This window comes from Acartia tonsa, chromosome 5 (genome assembly GCF_053477335.1).
Source record: "Acartia tonsa isolate MP-2025a chromosome 5, ASM5347733v1, whole genome shotgun sequence".
Classification (NCBI taxonomy): domain Eukaryota; kingdom Metazoa; phylum Arthropoda; class Copepoda; order Calanoida; family Acartiidae; genus Acartia; species Acartia tonsa.
The window spans coordinates 32,986,432-33,008,086 of NC_137264.1; the positions used below are offsets into that span (position 1 = coordinate 32,986,432).

Sequence of the window (21,655 nt, forward strand, 5' to 3'; positions counted from 1 at the left end):
AACCGGCCGTGAATTTTATGAAAAACCGGTTTTCTCCGGTTTTTAAGGGGTATCTGTAAATCGATTCAGCTGGAGCAAAACCGGTTGGAGGTACAAAAAATTTTACTTCACATGAAATTTATCCAATGCAATTGCCTACAAAGATGTACTTCATCATCAACTTGATTGGACAACTCTCTCCCCTCCTAAATGTCCATTAAAACCTCGGAAACGGCAAAAATCGCCAAAAATCACGCCTTCGGCGGCGAATAACGGCTAAACGGTCAGCCGGAGGCGAATGAAACATATATAAAGAAATGTCCGCCTCAAAAAGTTGTTCAATATCAAAGAGATGCTTGAAGTCTCTAAAACGACTCCTTCCCCTCCTTTAAGGGGATAAACTGAAAAAACATGATTTTCAAAAGTATGCCCACTTCGTGGGTGTGGGGGGCACTGAACCCGTCACCCCAGGGTCACCAAATATAAAGTCTAGGCGGCCCACAATGCTGAATTTTCACCAAGTGAAAGTCTTGTGTCATTATATCTTATGAGAAAAAAGTTATTAATTAATTAAAATTTCAAATTGTGATTTTTTGATGGATTTCTTTGATGAAATGACAGGCTGGTCAATTTTTAGGCCATTTTTTGCGGTTTTTGGGCTGTCATGTCCAAACGGTTTGATATAATCTCACGGGACCTTTTGCCCAACCTAAGTCTGGTTATTTGTGAGGTCTAGGAAAAAAAATCAGACTTATGCAAAAGATTATAATTATAATCTTTACACAGAAAAATGGCACGAGGTGAGGGTTTGAGGGGGCAAAATGAGCCAACCAGCGATTTTTGACGGCGCACAGCGACGGTGTGCTTCATCCAATCCGGGATTTTTTTTTCTTAGACCTCACAAATAACCAGACTTAGGTCGGGCAAAAAGTCCCGTGAGATTATCTCAAACCGTTTGGGCGTGACGGCCCAAAAACCACAAAAAATGGCCTAAAAATTAACCAGCCTGTCATTTCATCAAAGAAATCCATCAAAAAATCACAATTTGAAATTTTAATTAATTAATAACTTTTTTCTCATAAGAGATAATGACACAAGACTTTCACTTGGTGAAAATTCAGCATTGTGGGCCGCCTAGACTTTATATTTGGTGACCCTGGGGTGACGGGTTCAGTGCCCCCCACACCCACGAAGTGGGCATACTTTTGAAAATCACGTTTTTTCAGTTTATCCCCTTAAAGGAGGGGAAGGAGTCGTTTTAGAGACTTCAAGCATCTCTTTGATATTGAACAACTTTTTGAGGCGGACATTTCTTTATTTATGTTTCATTCGCCTCCGGCTGACCGTTTAGCCGTTATTCGCCGCCGAAGGCGTGATTTTTGGCGATTTTTGCCGTTTCCGAGGTTTTAATGGACATTTAGGAGGGGAAAGAGTTGTCCAATCAAGTTGATGATGAAGTACATTTTTGTAGGCAATTGCATTGGATAAATTTCATGTGAAGTAAGATTTTTTGTACCTCCAACCGGTTTTGCTCCAGCTGAATCGATTTACAGATACCCCTTAAAAACCGGAGAAAACCGGTTTTTCATAAAATTCACGGCCGGTTTTGGCCGGATCCGGCTCAAATTTTGCATGGAGTCATCCTTTGATATTCCCAACAGTTGATACTTGACTCAACAAGATCCCAGAAAAGTGTGGTATATCTACCCCCCACCCCCCCTCGACACATAACTGGCATAGGCAATCGACTTTAAGAATTCCAGGTAGCATATTCTGTTTTTAAAAGCGGAGATTTCCTTTAATTAAGGTCGGTCAGTACGTCCGTCCGATACGGATAGCTTTTTTCGTTAATTTAGGCATGTTAGAATTGTCCTATCAATTTCAAACTTTCCATGGTAATTCCTTTAGTAGTTAAGTACGATGTAGAAAGCGTAGCAACTCTATAATCATTACTAGGCGTCCACTTTAAACATGTTGATTTTTTACTTTTTTAACAAAAAAAATTTTTATGTGATCTAATTATCCGATTGTTATGATTTTTGGTATACTGATTCCTGGGACTCCTAAGTACAATATTATAAGCAAAGCAATTCTATAATCAAGTCCTAAAAATGTAAGTATGTCCATAAACATTATCCTGTATCAAGAAAATTTTCAACAAATTTACTCACAATTTTGCTTTCACTTTTATTCATTTATATTCTGATTATTCGGTTCTGACATTATAAAAGTGTTAATGTCCGTTTGTCCTAACGTTTCAGAGCTTCGCTTTTGTGGATGTTGTCATCCTTGTTCAAAGAAATTTTTGTTAAATATTAAATAACATTATTTGAGAGTTCACTTAACTGATACCTTATTAGTGAACAGTATCAAGTTTAAGAATATCTTTAGATCCAGGCCGAACTAAACTTTTAAATTCAAACTTTTGATGAAAGAGACAAGATATGTTAGTATTAAAACATTGCATCAGGTCTATTCAATATTATTAAAGTAGCTAGATGTATGTGTGTTTGTTCATTAAGATCTTGCTAACTTGAAAGAAAAAAGACAAGTTTGGTTGGATTGGAAATAGAGATGGAACATTGGACTGTAAAATATACTGGTACCTTAAGTTTTAAAAATAAGTTATCGCGTTCGTTTTATTAAAGAATGTGCAAAAATAACGATAAACAAAATTACCCCGTCTGATTACCAACCTATATTTTTATCTACTGTAGGCGGGGGTGGGAGGGGGTTAGTTTATCGTAATTTGAGCATTGTCTTATCCCTAAAAAACCTTCGGATTGGAAGATTAGCCTTCCACTGCTCCAACAAAACATAAAACGAGGAAAAGCTTATCCAAAATAATATTTTTGATAATTTGTAGGCACACTGGAATCTGCCACATATTAGAGATTTTAGAGATGTAGAGAGAGTAGAGAATATCATACACAAGGATAAGAAAACTCAAAGGATAATAAGTGAAAAGGCAATAAATGATGATATACAAAATTTCCCCTTCTGTTGTTACAATTATTGGTTGAAACGTTTGGACAGTCTAGCTGGAACAAACAAATTCAATAAAATATCTAAGGTTTTTGAGCCAACGAATAAGATAACGTTGTTTTAAACATTGGATACCTGTGAAATTTACAATCCAATTTCCTCTCTCTCTAGAAAAGGCAGACTTTTAGATGTAGTAGGGGGGGGGGGGGCTAATGAAATAATATGTGAGGTGGAAACAGAAAGATCTTTAGTTTAAAGCTATCAATGGAAAAAGATACCTTTCAATTAATTCAAAATTTTTGTCAATTAAACTATTAAATTAATACAACTTCTTATAAAAAGGAAATGTCATAGAGAATCAAATAGAAATACTGGAATTACAAATAAAAAGAAAATCTTAAGAACTTTTAATGTGTCCGACAGACACACTGACAAGAATGAGTTGTAAGGTCTTCACTATTAAATTTTGAAAAATTATTAAGAAAGTTTTGCTACCCGTCCTAGTGCCATTGAGATATCCAGGGAGGGTGGGGACATTGGACTGTAAAATAAACTGGTACCTAAAGTGTTTTAACCACGAATGATATTCTTATTTGTTCAAACTTTAATCAACGAAAGGTAATTTTTTTCATCCACATTAAGGTTTTTTTCGTCCATTGTGTTATCCCTTGTAATATCTTATCAAAGAAAGGTCTAGTCAGGGATACAGGATCAGGACATTGGAAGATTAAGAGAAAAGTAGGTTGCTGGTAAATTCTGTAATGGTGTGTGTTTTAAGGCTTAAAACCAGTAGTAGAACAACAATATTCTCTAAATATGTGTATTCCTTATTGAATAGAGCCATACCTAGACAAATTTTTTTTTTAAAGTTAATTTTTAACATATACCTAATACATCACTGTGGGCAAGAATTGAATCAAGACAAAAGTAAGTGCCGAGCCCTGGGACCTATGTATGGTGAAAATAGACATAAAACCATGATGATTCCAGGTAAAACCAAAATATTTCAGCGGGGACTTTTTGAGAAAATTAGATTTGAAAATTTCAAGTTCAATTTTTACCCCCTAGGAGTTGCCGCATAACTATGACAAGAAAAGCAAATATTATTTATTTTTAATTTTGAACAACTTTGCTTTTATGAAGTCCTTCTTAAAACATCTCTATATATGATTTATTTTAGGCTGAATTTTCGTGACCTTTGCAAAGCAAGTGATAAAAATGGCCATTTATTAACTCCCTTCAGGAGTGGTTTTATGAAGAACTTTATTAAAGCAAAGTTGTTCAAAATTTAAAATAAACAATATTTGCTTTTCTTGTCATGCTTATGCGGCAACTCCTAGGGGGTGAAAATTGAACTTGAAATTTTAAAATCTAATTTTCTTTAAAAGCCCCCGCTGAAATATTTTGGTTTTACCTGGAATCATCATGGTTTTATGTCTATTTTCACCATACATAGGTCCCAGAGCTCGGCACTTACTTTTGTCTTGATTCAATTCTAGCCCACAGTGACATAGAATTACCATTGACAATCAAATAATGCTTTTAAAAATTTATATCTTTGAAATAATTGACATTATTTGTAATTTTTGAAACTCTTTCCAAGTTTTTTTTATAATTGTCAATTTTTTTCTTATGTCAGTTTGACATGAGCGAAGCATTTGATGAATTTTTCTGTTTAAAAAAAAAACACATTTTCATATATTTAGTGAATATTATCGTTCTACTCCTGTTTTTAAGCTTTAAAACACACACCATTACGGAATTTACCCGCAACCTACTTTTCTCAAATTTATCTTCCCAAAATTCTACCTTAAATTTCTTATAATCATTGGAAAGAATAATGTGTAGAAGATTTGTTTACCCGCGACATTAGCACAAATGAGTCTGGACCACACCGTGTCATAATAGAGACGTTATAAATTATACCTGCTGCTGCATTGTCTGGCACCTGACTGACACTAATACTAAAAGTAGCGCGAATTCCAAGGCCCTTAAACAGGCGCAATTTATTACTATAAACAGTAAGGACAAAAGTCGTGCAATTAAAAAGGTTGTTTGTCTGTTGAATGTTACTTAACCTAATATCCTACAAAGGGCGATAAAGTATTGCATCCCATTACAACTGGATGATACCCTTGGTGAAATCGAAGCAGAATCACAAACCCATTGGGTAGGAGAAGAATATTTTTCCCACTACAATCCACACCTTCCCTGGGATTCATAAAGTTTTAAACTATCAACGCCTTTGAGACATTATCAAAGTTTTGAGAATATATAGGTGAAAAACTAATAGGTATAACTTTTAGTAAAATATATCAGTGTTTCCTCTTAGAAATATAAAGATTAGTTAGAGTTTAAAAGCCCTCGAGACATTCTATCAAAGAAAGGTTAGATAAACTGGGTTAAACATTTTGTTTCTCTGTAAATTTTTAGTGTAATAATATTTTAGTTTAATCGATTCTTTTATAATTATCTAGACCTCCTTAAACACTAACAGGAGCTATAGAAAAAGCCTTAAACCTGACCAGATCTGGTATTGAAATGTATATAGAATACGTAGATTCTTGCATAATCTGATAGCCTAATATAAAGATAGTCCTCTGTTCCCTTTTACTTTACCCCATCCCCATCCCCTCCCCTTTTCTATTGACCAGCATATGAGAACTTTATAAGCAACCTAAATTGACGATAAAATTACCCTGTCACAAAATCCATGTTTGGTACGTCCATTGGTATCCAATGGACAGAAAACACAGACACACAAACATTCAGCTACTTTAGAAAAAAGGATTACAATATTTTAAGACATGTTGTACATAATATTATACCTTATCTGCCAGGGGATCAAGGAAACTGCCTAAACTTGAACTCTGTCCTTTGAAATTCCTAAAAATATCAATGATGGTTCGTATCAGAATCAAAAATAAAGGAATACTTCTAAATGATTTTTGTTTTATCAAAAACTAGCGGTTACCCCCTTGGTTCTTTGTATTTAAAAGGATACAAAAAAGCAAAAATAAGTCCAAACTATCCCAAGACTTAAAGTAAAATTGCATTAAACCATCCTGGGACCTAGGTGAAGGTTATATAAAATTAAGAACCCAATTGGTTTAGTGGTTAGTAAGAATATAAGCTACAGACAAAATACCGTTCTACTTAATAAAATAACTAAATAACTGTGTGCACTATTACATGTAACCAGTAAACTAATTAAAACTCCGTTATTATTCCCTAGTGGGTGAAATTAAAAGTAAACTTAATTTTATTTGTAATTTTATATCAGGTTCAGGTGCACTCAATGAGGTTAATCTATTTTTCTTCGTATCGTAGCTCCTCTAAATCATTTTGATTGTTCGTTAGTTCGTTTCGCTATGGCGAAAATGTTGTTTTCTCTGCTGCTATTTAATGTAAACTGTTTATTTTATTAGGTACTAAGATACCCTTTATCAAAGTAAATCTAATAAACAATTTACTTGTTCCGTCAGTCTGTCGATTATGCTACAAAACTGAAATAAATTTTATATTTTTTAAAGGTTTCGTTATTTTACAATTTTAAAAAATCACATATTTGTTAACACTAAACATCTGCTCTACAACTCTCTTTATCCGTTTGTTAATCAATGTAATTTTTTGTGCTTGGCTACTAATTGATGTTGTCATCCTTTTGTTTATACTTTTCAATGGGCAATCGTAATGTCAAACTTTCCTTACTTCATTTTAATAGCGAAACTTTTTCTAAATTAGGGTTTGTAATCTAATCTGATCATGTTGTAGAATAAAGATAATATGCATCATATATACTCTCTAGTCAAATCAAAGGTCTGCATGTCTTCTTTAGAAATATTTAATCGATTATAGCTTCCAAAAGGGTTGTACGACTACGTTCATATGGTTATGTATTTTGGAATTCTGCATTTTAATAAGAATTTTTTATCTCAAAAGAAAATGCTGTTTCTTTTTAGTTTTAATACTATTCTTTAATGTCACTATTTAATCATTGGTGGAAAGGTAAGAACGTTCGTACGTCTCATAAGTTTGGCAGAGATTGCTAGCGCTGTATCGTAAGATTGATAAATAGTGTCTCTAGTTTCGAAGGGGATGGGACAAAAATAGTCTAACACCATCCCAAGACTTACTTTAAAACTTTAATATCGTAAACCCATTCTGGAACTATGTGAAGCTCTTTAAAATTGAAACCTAAATCAGTTCAGTCGTTAGCAAGATCCTAAAGAACAAAAACTTACTTCTTTATATCATAGGATTAGCAATATGTTATTACCTAGCAATCCATCCATCTAGAAGATCTGTAAAACCAGCGGCCATAAATAATAATGAAGCCTTCTCAAATTCACCTGTAAAATAAAAATCTAAGATACGGTGCATTATTTGCCAAATGTACCACTTTTCTGCACTACCTCTCCGATTTTGTTAATACTCTATATTTTGGTCCGTTGGGTCATTCAAGGATGCTGGATGGCCAAAAAAAAGTTTCAGAGTCCCTGGATGTCTAGATATCTAGCTATCTATGAAGGTAGGTAACAAAAATGTAAAAAACACCCATTTTTTCACAATTTTAAAAATTAATTTTTTCATCAATCTTACATCCAATCTATACATTTTATACACCAAAATGATCGTTTATTCATGTAAAAAGCGCACATAATGCTATTTTGGCCAAAACTCTAATTTTACAGGGTGTCCAACAAAAAGTGTATTTTGGATATCTAGCGTAATACCCAAAATACCTGTCCGAAAAAAATCATTTTTTTTGGCTTAAATCCTGTGTTTTATCTGTGTGCATATGTGGTATATAACGGTTCGGACCACCCGGGACTATAAGGTTGTCAAATTTCACTTTGGGACACCCTGTAAATGTGATTTTTGCGTCTGTAGAGCTAAAACTTGGTCCAAATTGGCTATTTTTTTCAAATTACTCTAATATGAGTCTTAGTATGTTTGGCCATAGTGTTTTCTGACCAGATCAATATTTTCATATTTTTTGGACACCCTGTATTTTCAAAAAAAGAGAAAAAAAATTTTTGTTTTTTTTTTAATTTTTTTTCTATTTTTAAGTTACTTAAAACTGTCATATAGATACAGATTTTGACTAATAACAATAATATTTGCCTATTTTACAATTTTTTACACTTTTGGGACACCCTGTGCATGTTTTTGAAAAATGATGGTTTTTGCCCATTTTTGGGGGGAAGGAGTCGTTTTAGGGCCATAGACTATTTCTTCATTTTTGTAGAACTTTTCAAGACACATCATTTGTTATTTATGCAAAAACCGCAAAAACCGAACCGTTTTGCCGTTATTCACCGCCAAAGGCAGAATTTTTTACGTTTTTTGCCGTTCCCGAGGTTGTAATGGGCATTTGTGGTAAGAAAACGTTGATTTATCAAAATCCCTTTTAAATACTTTTATTTAGGTAATTTAATTTACTAAATTTCATATTAAGTAAAATTTTTTGTGCAGCTAACCGTTTTTTGTCAAGATGGATTTCAATTGTTAAAACAAGAAAATTAAGTGAATATAACATAAATAATTGCTATAACATAAGTGATTAAAGAAACATAAATCATGTGCATTTGAAATTCCTTTTGACAAAAATCGGTTGGATATACAAAAAAATTTACTTCACATGAAATTTAGTAAATTAAAATGCCTAAATAAAAGTATTTCACAGTTATCTTGATAAATCAACGTCTTCTTACCACAAATGCCCATTACAACCTCGGGAACGGCAAAAAACGTAAAAAATTCTGCCTTTTGCGGTGAATAACGGCAAAACGGTTCGGTTTTTGCGGTTTTTGCATAAATAACAAATGATGTGTCTTGAAAAGTTCTACAAAAATGAAGAAATAGTCTATGGCCCTAAAACGACTCCTTCCCCCCAAAAATGGGCAAAAACCATCATTTTTCAAAAACATGCACAGGGTGTCCCAAAAGTGTAAAAAATTGTAAAATAGGCAAATATTATTGTTATTAGTCAAAATCTGTATCTATATGACAGTTTTAAGTAACTTAAAAATAGAAAAAAAATTTAAAAAAAAACAAAAAAATTTTTTCTCTTTTTTTGAAAATACAGGGTGTCCAAAAAATATGAAAATATTGATCTGGTCAGAAAACACTATGGCCAAACATACTAAGACTCATATTAGAGTATTTTGAAAAAAATAGCCAATTTGGACCAAGTTTTAGCTCTACAGACGCAAAAATCACATTTACAGGGTGTCCCAAAGTGAAATTTGACAACCTTATAGTCCCGGGTGGTCCGAACCGTTATATACCACATATGCACACAGATAAAACACAGGATTTAAGCCAAAAAAAATGATTTTTTTCGGACAGGTATTTTGGGTATTACGCTAGATATCCAAAATACACTTTTTGTTGGACACCCTGTAAAATTAGAGTTTTGGCCAAAATAGCATTATGTGCGCTTTTTACATGAATAAACGATCATTTTGGTGTATAAAATGTATAGATTGGATGTAAGATTGATGAAAAAATTAATTTTTAAAATTGTGAAAAAATGGGTGTTTTTTACATTTTTGTTACCTACCTTCATAGATAGCTAGATATCTAGACATCCAGGGACTCTGAAACTTTTTTTTGGCCATCCAGCATCCTTGAATGACCCAACGGACCAAAATATAGAGTATTAACAAAATCGGAGAGGTAGTGCAGAAAAGTGGTACATTTGGCAAATAATGCACCATACCTAACTAAAATACAATAAATATTATACTAAATACATATATTTAATTTAGGAAACATCTACTCTATAACTAACGTTGGCCGTTTGTTATTCATTTTTTTGTGCTTCGCTACGTATGAATGTTGTCATCCTTGTTAAATTCAAATCGACTAATACTTTAGAAACTGCTTTTCTTTCAAATAATGTTAACTGTTTTGAGTTCAATTTTCAAGCATCAAATTCATATTGGTATATAAAAAAACATTTACCTTGCACTATAAGATTTGTCAGTATAGGAGCCGCAACAATCCTAAAAAGTAAAATCAAGGTATAAGTATGGCATACTAAGGTTAGGTTACATTGGGTACAAGGTAGCTCACCTAAGGTAAAGGCCCTGCAGGGGTTAGGAATGGTAAAAACTACCCCCATACAACATTATTTTAATAAAAATAAGGGGTTGAGCTTTATGTGCTCTCTATGCATTTTGAGAGAAAGCACCAGGCCAGCTTTGCTTAAAGGTTGAAAAAAATTGTAATTTTGTAGAAACGTCCTATCATGAATCCATTGGTTTGAACCATTGAATACTCTTCATGCCAAAACCTGACACTATCGTTTAATTACACGTAATTCTATTTATTAGAGTTGTCCAAAATATATTAGAAGTAAAACTGTAGGGTTTTTCAAAATATTATTTGAATTAAGTTATATATTCTGTATCAAACTATTTATATTCATTCTGGTTATCATTTTATTTACTTTCCAAAGTGTAGTCATTTTCTTCCTAGGCTCTAGGGGCCCGGCTAGCCCCCAAAATGATGTGGTTCCCCAATAACCCAGTAGGGGATTGAGATATTCCCCCTATTCCCACCGGTTACCAGCTTAAAATCAGCCAATGCAAATCTTCCCTAAACTAGAGTTACAATTATTCTCAATTGTTATTTAATTGTAGGAATAAAAAAACAGGATTTATTTAATATATCGACGTAAAACCATTGTATGATTATATAAACGTTAAGATCTGTTATAAAAGTGACCCTAAAACAATGTATTTGATTTGGATAAGTAGATAGGTAAAGAGTTTTAATATTCATTGAAGTGGGAGTTATGAAATCGAACTACAGAAGATAGACGAAGAAATCTAAAAATATTTTTAGAAAGACAATATATCTTAAGTGCTTAAACTTTTCAACCAATACTTTTAATTCGATGTATGGCAATTTATCGCCCATTGTCTTATCACTTGGGATCCCTGCAGAAAAGACCAATATTTTGTTGCAAATATCTATCCTTTATCCCTGACACTTAAATGAACTTGAGTTACAAAAGGAAATCTATTTTTCTAGTTATTGCAAACTTTGTTACTAACAAAGTTTCAAGAAAGAGGGGACATTTCATCAATCAAAATAAAATAAACTATACAAATATTAAGTACCATAACATGTACCGTCTGTCGTCTGAAGATAAAGATCTCAACAACTGTCTAAATATTCAGAAAAGGTCCTAGATTTAAAAATGCATTTTTAAAAAAAAAGGAATAAAAAAACACCAAATTTTGTTCCAAGATAAAAATAAGTCAAACACCCAATTTATTTCAGTCTTATGGTGACTTCCAATGAGTTAAAGTCAATGTACGAAAAATTTTAGACGACACACATAAAAATATATGGAGTTAAGTTAATAACACATAAATCTTTTTTTCCCTATATGGGTAAAAACATTGCAATAAAACTTATTTATTTTTAAAAAAATGTATTATAATCTTGCAACTATGGTATATAATATTATCAGACGTTTGTCAATATCATTAAAAAAAATTTAAGTTGTAAATTGACTATATATAATGGGCATCACCAAACAGACCCGATAAGAAAAGAAAGCACAGCAATGGAATCTGTATAGGTCTCCAGCCACACAGGTATACAAAATCTAGATACTAAGACATTAAAAACTTAGTGTTAGAATAAATTCTACCCAAGAATTTTTTGAATTCTTAGCCAAAGAAATATCTTTGAAAACAAACAGGAAAATTAAAAAATATCAGAAAAAGCAAAACTAATTTTGCCCTGCAATTGCACAAGACATATTATATAAAATGTGGGAAGAAGTTGTCAAATTGATTGTGGTAATCAAGACATCTCTTTTCCATCTAAAGCACCGCTCAATCACACCTAGTTGTCCCAGTTTTTAAAAATCATTTGTTAAAAAAACCTAGGTACCTTAGTCATATTTGAATTCTAAAAAGCATGTTTCGATAAAAATGACAATATTACAAATAATTTAGCAACTATATAGCCTTGCATCTAACCACTGAACGAACAGCTAGGTCTTTTATATCTTACAAGCGGTAGTGCCCCTAATGACACTGTTTTCATACGGGTAAGTGAGAATAGGGCATAAAATAGCCTAAAACCATCCTAAAGCTTAAATATAAAAAAAATCTTTATATAGTAAGATACTACAATTTTAACTTTTAAACATATTTTCCAGTGGGTCTTCGGAACCGAATAATATTCACTGGTTTGGAGCTATTTCTTAGTCATACTGAAAAATAAGCCTCTTGGAGCCAACAAAATTGAAATTAATCTTTTAATTTTTCCTTTCCCATAATGAAGAAAATAAATTTAAAGACTGAACTTTTAAGTCCTCACTGATGAGAGGACAAGAGTACAGTGGTCGAACATACACGCTCACAAAGCAACCAAAAAAGGTCACCAAGAAAATGAAAAAGTCCAATTTTGGAATAAAACAAACTACCTATTGAGACATTTTTGGATAACACGATGCTTCTAAAATGATTCAAATTACGCGTGAAAAATATGTGAAATTTTTTTAACGAAAAGCCGTGTTAAAGTTTCACATTAGTTTTCGCATAAAAATAAATTAAATACGAAAACTAACAGGTTTAGGCTAAAAGGCCAGCATGAATTCCTCTGGATACACACACAAAGCTTCCATTAAAAACAAAATAAGCTTTTCTAAGAAACTATTAGAAACCCAAAATGTTTACATTCTTTAAAGCTTTTAATAACAATTTTTATAGCTTTAATACAACCAATATACCAAGTAGTTTTACAAGGACACTCAATGTTAGGCAGAATTTGGCCAGGAATACGAAAGTTATTCCAGGTGATTGATTGATCGCTCTGCCCTCTCTCTTTGGATGTTTACCAGGGATCTGTAGGGATAAAACAATGGACGAAAAATTTATACACGTCTCAAATGATGATAAACAAAAATGCCCCCTTTATCGGTTGAAAGGCTTAGAAATTTCTAACTTGGAAACTTAATGAAAATAAAAATAACCAAAGGTTATGAACTGCAATGAAATAGATTAAGTGGTTATAAAACTTTGGGTACCAGTGTAATTCACTGCCCAATATCCCCTCCCTCCCTGGATATTTACACACAGCCTGTTCTAACAGGAAAATTAATCAAGGACAATTTTTTTTCTTGCATTTTACATAAAAACCAAAAGATATATCTTATTATATAAAGTAGTATAAAGTTTTTTTTATTTGTCTGCCTTAATCGCTATCCATCAAGCCGATTAAGTTCGCAATTTTAGTGAAGCATCTCATGCAACAAAAAATTACCTAGAAACACAAAGCATATTTGGAATGGTGACAATATTATCTTTTTCTTGAAACAATTTCTCTTCTGCAGCAGTTCTTGTGATATCTTGTGCTGTACTCTTTGTATTATCTTGCACTGTACTCTTTGTACTTTCTGTTGTTGTGTTATGAAGTACAGCTGAATTTAATAAATATTTTCTGTGTAGGACATCAGTTAAATAAAAATTCCTAAAATTAAAAATACAAAATATATTTGGTAGGTATTTCAGATAGAGCAAGAACGAATAAAGTTATAGAGCATACGTTCTGTTGTCATGAAAAAGAGAAAATGAAGGTTATGAAAACAACAGAACAACGGACAAAATAAGTTGCATATTGGATGCTTGAAAGAAAGCTATGTTTCACCATAAATTTCTGCTGTCTATCTTCAATAGTAAATCTGATTTTTCCGTTAGCATTACGGACGGACAGAATAGGTTAATTATAGAAAAGCTTCGCTACTCAATAGTTACTTACCTTCGACTAACAGATTTTGTTTGGATGAGGTTGGAGGTGTATATTTGAGCTGGCTGACTATTAGAACTTGTAGACATGCAGAGTTGTCGTAATAAATTCGTTTCAACATTCTAATGATGATATTACAGTTAATTTTATTTCAAATTATTTGGTACATTAAGTTACTATTAAGCATTAGTAGGGGTTTAAGCTATTTTAACTTCCATCCCTTATTTTTTCAATGACAAAGTCACTAGAGGCTTTGGTCGAATCTATTATTGTATAATATATATATATTCGTCTTTCGGTTTAAAGTCGAAATCCATTGAACCGATATAGTTCTCTATTAAAGGTCAAATATTTAAAAGATGTTTCTTCACAATTCAACTTTGTAACTTGGGGCCGGTGTCCTAAAATTACGCAAAAGTGTGAGTTTTAGAGCTTAAAAACAGTAGTAGAAGGATAATATTCACTAAATGTATGTGTAATGTATTCCTTATTAAAAAGAACCATAGACAAATAAAGGGGGGGGGGGCGAAAGTGACACTTTTTGAAACCAAAACTAAAAGTCAACAAAGGAACTCAACTAAAAAAAGAGTTACAGGTCTGAGATTTTGCATGGCAGTTGCTTTATAGGGGTAAGATATGGAACTGTGAAGAAACGGCGGCGCAACCGCCGAAAACCGCCGTTTCCCGCCGAAATTTTTTTTTGCCTTTTCTCGGCGGTTTTCGGCAGTTGCGACGCCGTTTCTTCACAGTTCCATATTGTACCCCTATAAAGCAACTGCCATGCAAAATGTCAGACCTGTAACTCTTTTTTTAGTTGAGTTCCTTTGACTTTTAGTTTTGGTTTCAAAAAGTGTCACTTTCCCCCCCCCCCCCCCCCTTTATATATTTATATCTAGTGAATATTATCGTTCTACTAATTTTTTTTTAAGCCTTAAACCTCACACCTTTACGGAATTTTAGCACAACCTACCTCCCCCTTTAACTTCAATTGTCCTATATCTGTATTCCTGTGTTCTAGGAGTATGTTATTAATTTAAAGTGAGGAGGCTTATCTCCATGAATTCAGGGAAGGGATAATGGGAGCTAAATTAACCTTCCCCCCAAAAGCCTTCGCTTCTGCATTTGGAGGATAGTAATTGTGGTGTGAAGTTCAGGTGAAGGGGTAATTTAACCACCATTATCCTCTGCCTCCCAGCTTATCTCTGTTCAAAAGAAACCATGATGAAAGCTAAGTCAACCCTTTTGTCTTTTCCTTAGGGAATTCATTACATTATCAAACACAAAATTTACAATTTGTAAGAAGACTAGAAGGTGGAGAATGTATGTATAAGTTACCAGGGAGAGAGGGGACATTGGACTGTAAATTACACTTGAACCTATAGTTTAATATTTTTTTATTTGTTGGCTTTAAAACTTTTGGCACGCCTATCAAATTTTGATTGGTTTTATCATTAACTAGCAGCGTCCAAACTCTTTAACCAATAAAGTAAGAGTAATTTTGTTGGGCATCAATGGGTATGTACAAAATTCTATCGACTTATCCCTTAAGATCCCTGATTAGTAAGGCTTAATAAAATAATTCATTCCATGAAGTTTTAATTTAGCTTTTGACTTTGACTTAATACTCTTACTTTGACAAAAGAAACAAAATTATAAAGCTGCATGTTGAATTTTTTCCCAGTTTGGCTTCGAAATCGATTAATATCCGTTGGATTAGAATCGGACATAAGCCATAATAAAAAATCATGTATTGTATAAAATTTAGAAACTTTTTTTACGAAAATAAAATAAGAATCATTATATTGATTCCTGTTTTGTTACTTTCCTTATAATTTTTTATTTAATATCCGCGGAAAGCTGTTATTTGTCTATGCTTTAATGGAAGTCCAAGGGTGTGCTATCCCTTCAGCATATTGTGATATTCTCTAATAGTTTTAGTTTGCAAAACTAATAGCAAATAAAAATGAAAACATTAAACTGTAAGTTCCACAGGTACTCAAAGTCTTATAATTGCGATATCTTAGTCAACGTATCAAAAACTTTGGATACTTTTATATACTTTTTATTAAATGGTTCAGAACTAGTAATTTCCAAACTTTCAACCTATAATTTCAATCTACAGTAGGGGTAATCGTATTTATTATAATTTCGGATATTTATCAACTAACGGTGGAAGTGATGGGATACTGCCAAGGGTAGGTAATAGGCACCAGAATGACAAAACGAACCTTCCCTAATCCCAAAATGTTTAAAAATATGCTTCTAAAAGCAGGTTTGACAAAAAAGTAACAATCAGACGAAAAAGAAAATTGAAAAGTAGCAGCGCTTTTAATAAATCAGGGAGGGAAGGAACATTGGGCTCTTTATTACACTAGTAACCAAAGATTTATAATTATATTTTTTTATTAGTTGGCTCGTGGACTTTAATTGAATTTTTATTGGTTGGTTCATTAAGTTGAATGTCCAAACATTTCAACCAATAATTGTGACCTACAGTAAGAGTAATTTTGTGTATCATCAATATATCGGCCTTTGTCTTATCCCTGCAACAAATTGACTTTAACTTGCTAAGAAAAATTTGCGTAATTCATTGAAATAATAAAAATATATGTATTTGCAGGGGGATTTACATGCACTTACTACTAAGCACTGCGCATCTAGTAGGATAAAATAGATAAATATAATTAGAGTGCGCAGAAGCCTGTCATTCTTTTGTACACTTTTATAAAATAGATTCTAATCAAATAATATTATAGTACATTATTTTATTATGTATATTGAACATTATGAAAAATTTCACTTATAGATTATTTATAATTTATATAACACAGAATTTCGACCCTGATAATAGATTATCATCATTCTAGTTATGTTTAACTTTCTACTAAAGATGCAACCATCGCAAAACTTGATTTTAGCGCTCAGTTGAGGCACGACTTTTCCACAGTGAGGTGTAACAATATTGCGCAGTAGTCTGAGAGTAAAATAAACTTATGAATGATTTTTATGGCAGCATGACGTTTTCAGGCATTTGTCCGTCGGTGCCTAGAAAAGTTGGATTACTAATAGTAATCGCTGGCTTTGAGACCATAGTCTGTTTAAGTTTACAATTCCTATGGACTACGGAGTTTAGCCATCTTACATGTGGAATTTTCCTTGGTTTCACCCACCATCTCATATTCATGTTTATATTCGGTTCCGAGATATTGTTCTGGAACATTAGTGCTATAGTGATATCTGCGGTGCTATTGATGATAATACCAGCGGCTGCTGGCACCCTCACATATATGAACTATATTGGACTTGTCTTCAGCTGTTGGATACCATTCTTTATGGTCAACTGTTGGCTTATACAGGTTTGAGGATTGTAGTGAAGCTACTCTATAAGTGTTAGTGCCGATCCCTCTTCGGCTAAACTGTTCTTTATATAGTTGTTTTATCTATTGGACTACTCTAAATAAACGGCTGATTTTTTTGTGAAGATCCTTCTGACTGATAAGTTACTACTCTATAATTTAATTAGTCCGTCAGTCTAAAAGTATTCTGCTAAATGGCATTGAATGTCTAAAAGTAAAACGTGTTTTTCTCTACTGCTAGATAAGATACAATACTGATTTTAGTGATTCATATCACCAATGCACATCTACTCTATACATCAATTAAACCATCGTTTTATATCGTTACTGATCTGGATTACATAATTTTAAAAAGAAATATGTTTTTCTCAGAAAATACCCTATTCACACACCAAAACTAAAGTACCTATTACATATAAACTTTTTTTAAACTGAAGCTTTCCTGTAATTAGGATCGGTCTTAGATAGTATCCTGTATTTAAGTAGTTTTGCACGTGTTAAAGTTTGTTTGTCCTACCGTTTCAGAGCTTCGCTTTTATGGATATTATCATCCTTGTTTTATACTACGTATTCTTTCTATTTCAGGCGTGCATTACTAAATGCAAATCAAATTTAACCCGTAATTCAACCATTACTGAATCAGAAGTACGTCAGAATACAAGTTTAAGTATTTCATCATTGGTAACTACGATGTTTAGAATGACTAAAAAAGAACTACCTCCCCCCAGCTATGAGCAAGCTATAGAGAACATGAAACAAACCAACCATGAACTTACTATATTCCCTCCAAACGTGAATGAGGAAAGAACTGTTGAAAATGTTCTTTTTCCCCCGCCTGCTTATGAAACTGTTGTGACAATGTGAGCTTATGCATGGATCCTAAGGGATAAGACAATGAATTATAGATTGAAATACATCCCGAATGATAACAAACAGGATTATTGGTTGGAATGTTTAAATATTACTAGAATTGAACTAGCCAAGAAAAATTCAATAAAAGTACCCATAGTTTCTTATCCAACGAATAAGATACCTAAAGTGGTAATTAAACTTTGGGTACCAGTGAAATTAACAGACCAAAGTCCCCTCCCTAGAGCTTGTGATAAAGGGGGGGGGGGGGACGAAAGTGACACTTTTTGTAACCAAAACTAAAAGTCAACAAAGGAACTCAACTAAAAAATTTTGTTTTGCCTTTTCTCGGCTTTTCGGTTGCGCCGCCGTTTCTTCACAGTTCCATATTGTACCCCTATAAAGCAACTGCCATGCAAAATGTCAGACCTGTAACTCTTTTTTTAGTTGAGTTCCTTTGACTTTTAGTTTTGGTTTCAAAAAGTGTCACTTTCGCCCCCCCCCCCCCCCTTTTAATAATTGTGATTAGAGTCTCTTTTATTTTGGCCAGTAATACGGGCGCTGTAAACTTATCCTGTGTGTCTAAAAACATAGGTTTTCATTTTTAAAAGCATAACAAGAATGACATCATCCATTAAAGCGAAGCTAAAAAAAATCAGACGGATAAACATACGAACATTACCTAACAAATATGGAGAATTAATGCTTTTAATATTTATTATTATTAGATGTTATAACAAAAATTCCTTTAAATCTATCCCAAAATTACATAAATGCTTCTTGTGTCTTAGAACTTAATTATAGAAATACTTCGCATGTACCATGGTTCCTAATCATAATATATCAAAAAACAATAGTTATATAATACCTAGGTATTATATTACAAATATCAATGGGTTTAAAAAAATCATTATGTATTAAATGCACATACGGACCTTCTGGTAATATTTGTAGAATTGCTACGCTTTAAGATGTACCTTAATTGTTGTCATCAAGACTAAGTTAAAAATTAATAGGACAGTTCTAACAGGCCTAAATTAACTATGGGGGATATACGTTACGGACAGACGGACAAACCGACACTAAATGTAGAAAAGCTCCGCTTTTAAACGAAATTTTGTTATTTATAATAAAAAAATAAAATAAAAATTGTGATGCAATATTTGAGTAAAATCTTAATTTATACAATTGTGATAGGTAATAAAGTAAAAGTTGGTTAATAAAACTAAACTAAATTTCCCTTACTGTAGATTAAAATTATAGTTTGGACACTGTTAGTTTGAAGTTTGAACCATCCAACAAATGAGAGGACGTGTTCAAAAAACTTTAAGCAAGAGTATAATTTATCAGCTTATACCAACAATGATATTAATTCGGAAAAAAATCACGAAACCTATACGTGTTTTTCAGCTGTCGTTGGGGGCAACTTATCGTAAAATTGACGACCTCTCCATTTGCCCCCCAAATATTATTTTATATTTATTTCGCTTGTTGGTTATACCTTATACCTGATAATTTTTAGTCCAATATCCCATCCTCCCTGCATATATATTAACTCGATTAACCAGATAATATTAGAAATATCCTAAATATTTCGGTTATGGTAAAAAAATGGCCTAATAAGTATTTGTTTAAAGTGCAAAAAAAATCTACATAGTACTAAAATCAAGTTTTGACTGTCTGTATTACATAATAAATGGTTGAATGAGCGGTGTATAATCGTTTCCGCAAAAACAACCGACACGACAAATTATTACAACAGCACAAACTGTCTCCTAGCCTTCACAACACTTAAATCAACAACCCATATGGTTATTACTTATTAATATTCATTGCTATTTTCACTTCCACGAATATGAAACTTTTTAGCAGTTCTGACTTTTTTGTGGAGTCGATGGTACACCAATTAAAATAGGTTTGTGTAAACTGCAGCTTATCCAGGGATCTGAAGGGATAAGACAATAAATTGAAATACATCCCCAATGAAAATTTACAAGATTATCCCTTCTATAGATTAAAATTATTGCTTGAAAGTTTCAGACTACTAGTTTTGAAACACCCAAGCAATATTCAATCAAAGTGTCTATAATTTTTGTGAGCAGACGATTAATATAAAATTGTTATAAAACTTTGGGAACCTGAATTAATAACCCCCCAAAACAATTCTTTTCGGTACTTTTTTCTTTAAAGACTAAAATTGAAAACGTAGATTCCACTCCCCCCCCCCCCTTTCCTTCATGCGACTTTCCGAGGGGCCCCTATGGGCGTAGCCGTTGGTGAAAATTACAAGCAAAGTTTTCAACAGTTTAAATATTTTAATTTAATGTTTATTTTCGAGTTAAAACATAGGAAGGAATTTTGTATAAAAATTCTAGAAAACCAATTTAAATTCTTAGGAGATCTAGTAAATATTTTGTAATGTGTTGAGAATGGGGACTTGTTAAAAGCATAGATTTTCTATAATAAGGATCTGTCCGTAACAGCTCTTACCGTTAACCCGGTCTGTACGTCCATTTTAAGCATAATGCCTATTAGCTTTTTTACAATATTTTAATCAAAGAGTCATAACCAATTAACTTGATTATTGGGTCATTAGACATAATAATAAAAGAAGCATATCTATGTCTTAAAAATAATATTGTTCCACATTTAACATCCTAAATTGAAGTAATTTCGGGATAAATAACTACGAGTTTTTGTTAGGTTTTCTAAATAATGTTGAATACGTTTATATTAGTTTGTCAGACCTTTTAATATGTTATCCTTCGTTTTTATGGAAGCTGTCATCCTTGTTTAATTAAATTAACTGTTCCTTGTAGATAGGTGGAAATTGTTTTGCTGCTAGCACTCTGATTAGATATAAGATCATTGTTTTCATTTATATGCTCTGATTAATATATCCTTATATATCTATGTAAAAGAGGAAGGATATCTGTCTATAGGTCTTTCATCTCAGGATAGGATTTCCTTCAATAGGTATATATACATTACTTTTTTGGACTGTATTTTCACAGAGATATGACAACGGACGATAAAAAGAATTACTTCTTTAGTACCCAGAATACAAGTAATCAATGAGTAAATGGCAGTTTCGAGTAATGAGTAATCCTTGATTTGTCTATTTTCCCTAAATCGAACAAAAAGTTGGAAAGTAACGGCTGGCGGCTCAGCCGTTTAGCCGTTTTTGCCTATTTTCAGGGCAAATTTATCATTAATTACGTAGGAATCAACTTTTTAAACATATTTTTGGTTTAATTCGTGTTAAAGGATAGCATAAATATATTTTAATTTCTAGTACCAACAGCTACTGGCTAGAACCTTTTTATAACGTTTTGGAGCAGCAAAAAGTATTATGTAGAGATAGGTTTTGTGACTAATCTATAGATGGCCAAAAATTGGCAAAACGGCTGAGCCGCCAGCCGTTAACCGTTATTTTTCCACCTTTTTTTCGATTTAGGGAAAATAGACCTACCAAAGATTATTCATGCAAAATTTCAGATGGAAATTCGAATTCTAAGTGCCATCTAATCACTGATTACAAGATTGTTGCATACCCCCCCCCCCCCCCCCCCTTTATATAATTTCTGAAGATAATCGATCTCAGCACTATTTTACTGTGAACTGCACCAGATCCGACAAAACTAAGATCTTTGCCTGCCACACCCCAAGCAGGAGACAACTCTATGCATATTAAAAAACATTTTCAC

General features: G+C 32.7%; 2 protein-coding genes across 6 annotated transcripts in view; one reads left to right on the plus strand and one right to left on the minus strand.

Moving 5' to 3' along the window:
* Positions 1–21,651, minus strand: part of CLS (cardiolipin synthase) — a 38,115-nt gene extending 16,464 nt beyond the window's left edge. For all 5 annotated transcript variants that reach the window (XR_013880069.1, XR_013880068.1, XR_013880067.1 and 2 more), the window contains exons 1-7: positions 21,603–21,651; positions 20,761–20,797; positions 13,756–13,865; positions 13,261–13,467; positions 9,937–9,977; positions 7,244–7,316; positions 5,793–5,850 (exon numbers count right to left, since the gene is read on the minus strand). Coding sequence is in view for 1 of the 5 variants with exons in the window: in XM_080162371.1 (XP_080018497.1) it covers positions 5,793–5,850; positions 7,244–7,316; positions 9,937–9,977; positions 13,261–13,467; positions 13,756–13,865; positions 20,761–20,797; positions 21,603–21,649 (573 nt within the window). In the remaining 4 variants the exon portion in view is untranslated. The remainder of the gene's footprint in view (positions 1–5,792; positions 5,851–7,243; positions 7,317–9,936; positions 9,978–13,260; positions 13,468–13,755; positions 13,866–20,760; positions 20,798–21,602) is intronic.
* On the plus strand, positions 16,602–19,187 carry LOC145319968 (uncharacterized). The gene is made up of 2 exons (XM_080162381.1): positions 16,602–17,099; positions 17,685–19,187. The coding sequence occupies exons 1-2, from the start codon at positions 16,737–16,739 to the stop codon at positions 17,961–17,963; spliced, it is 642 nt and encodes a 213-aa protein (XP_080018507.1). The 5' UTR covers positions 16,602–16,736; the 3' UTR covers positions 17,964–19,187.
* Positions 21,652–21,655: the final 4 nt, after the last annotated feature.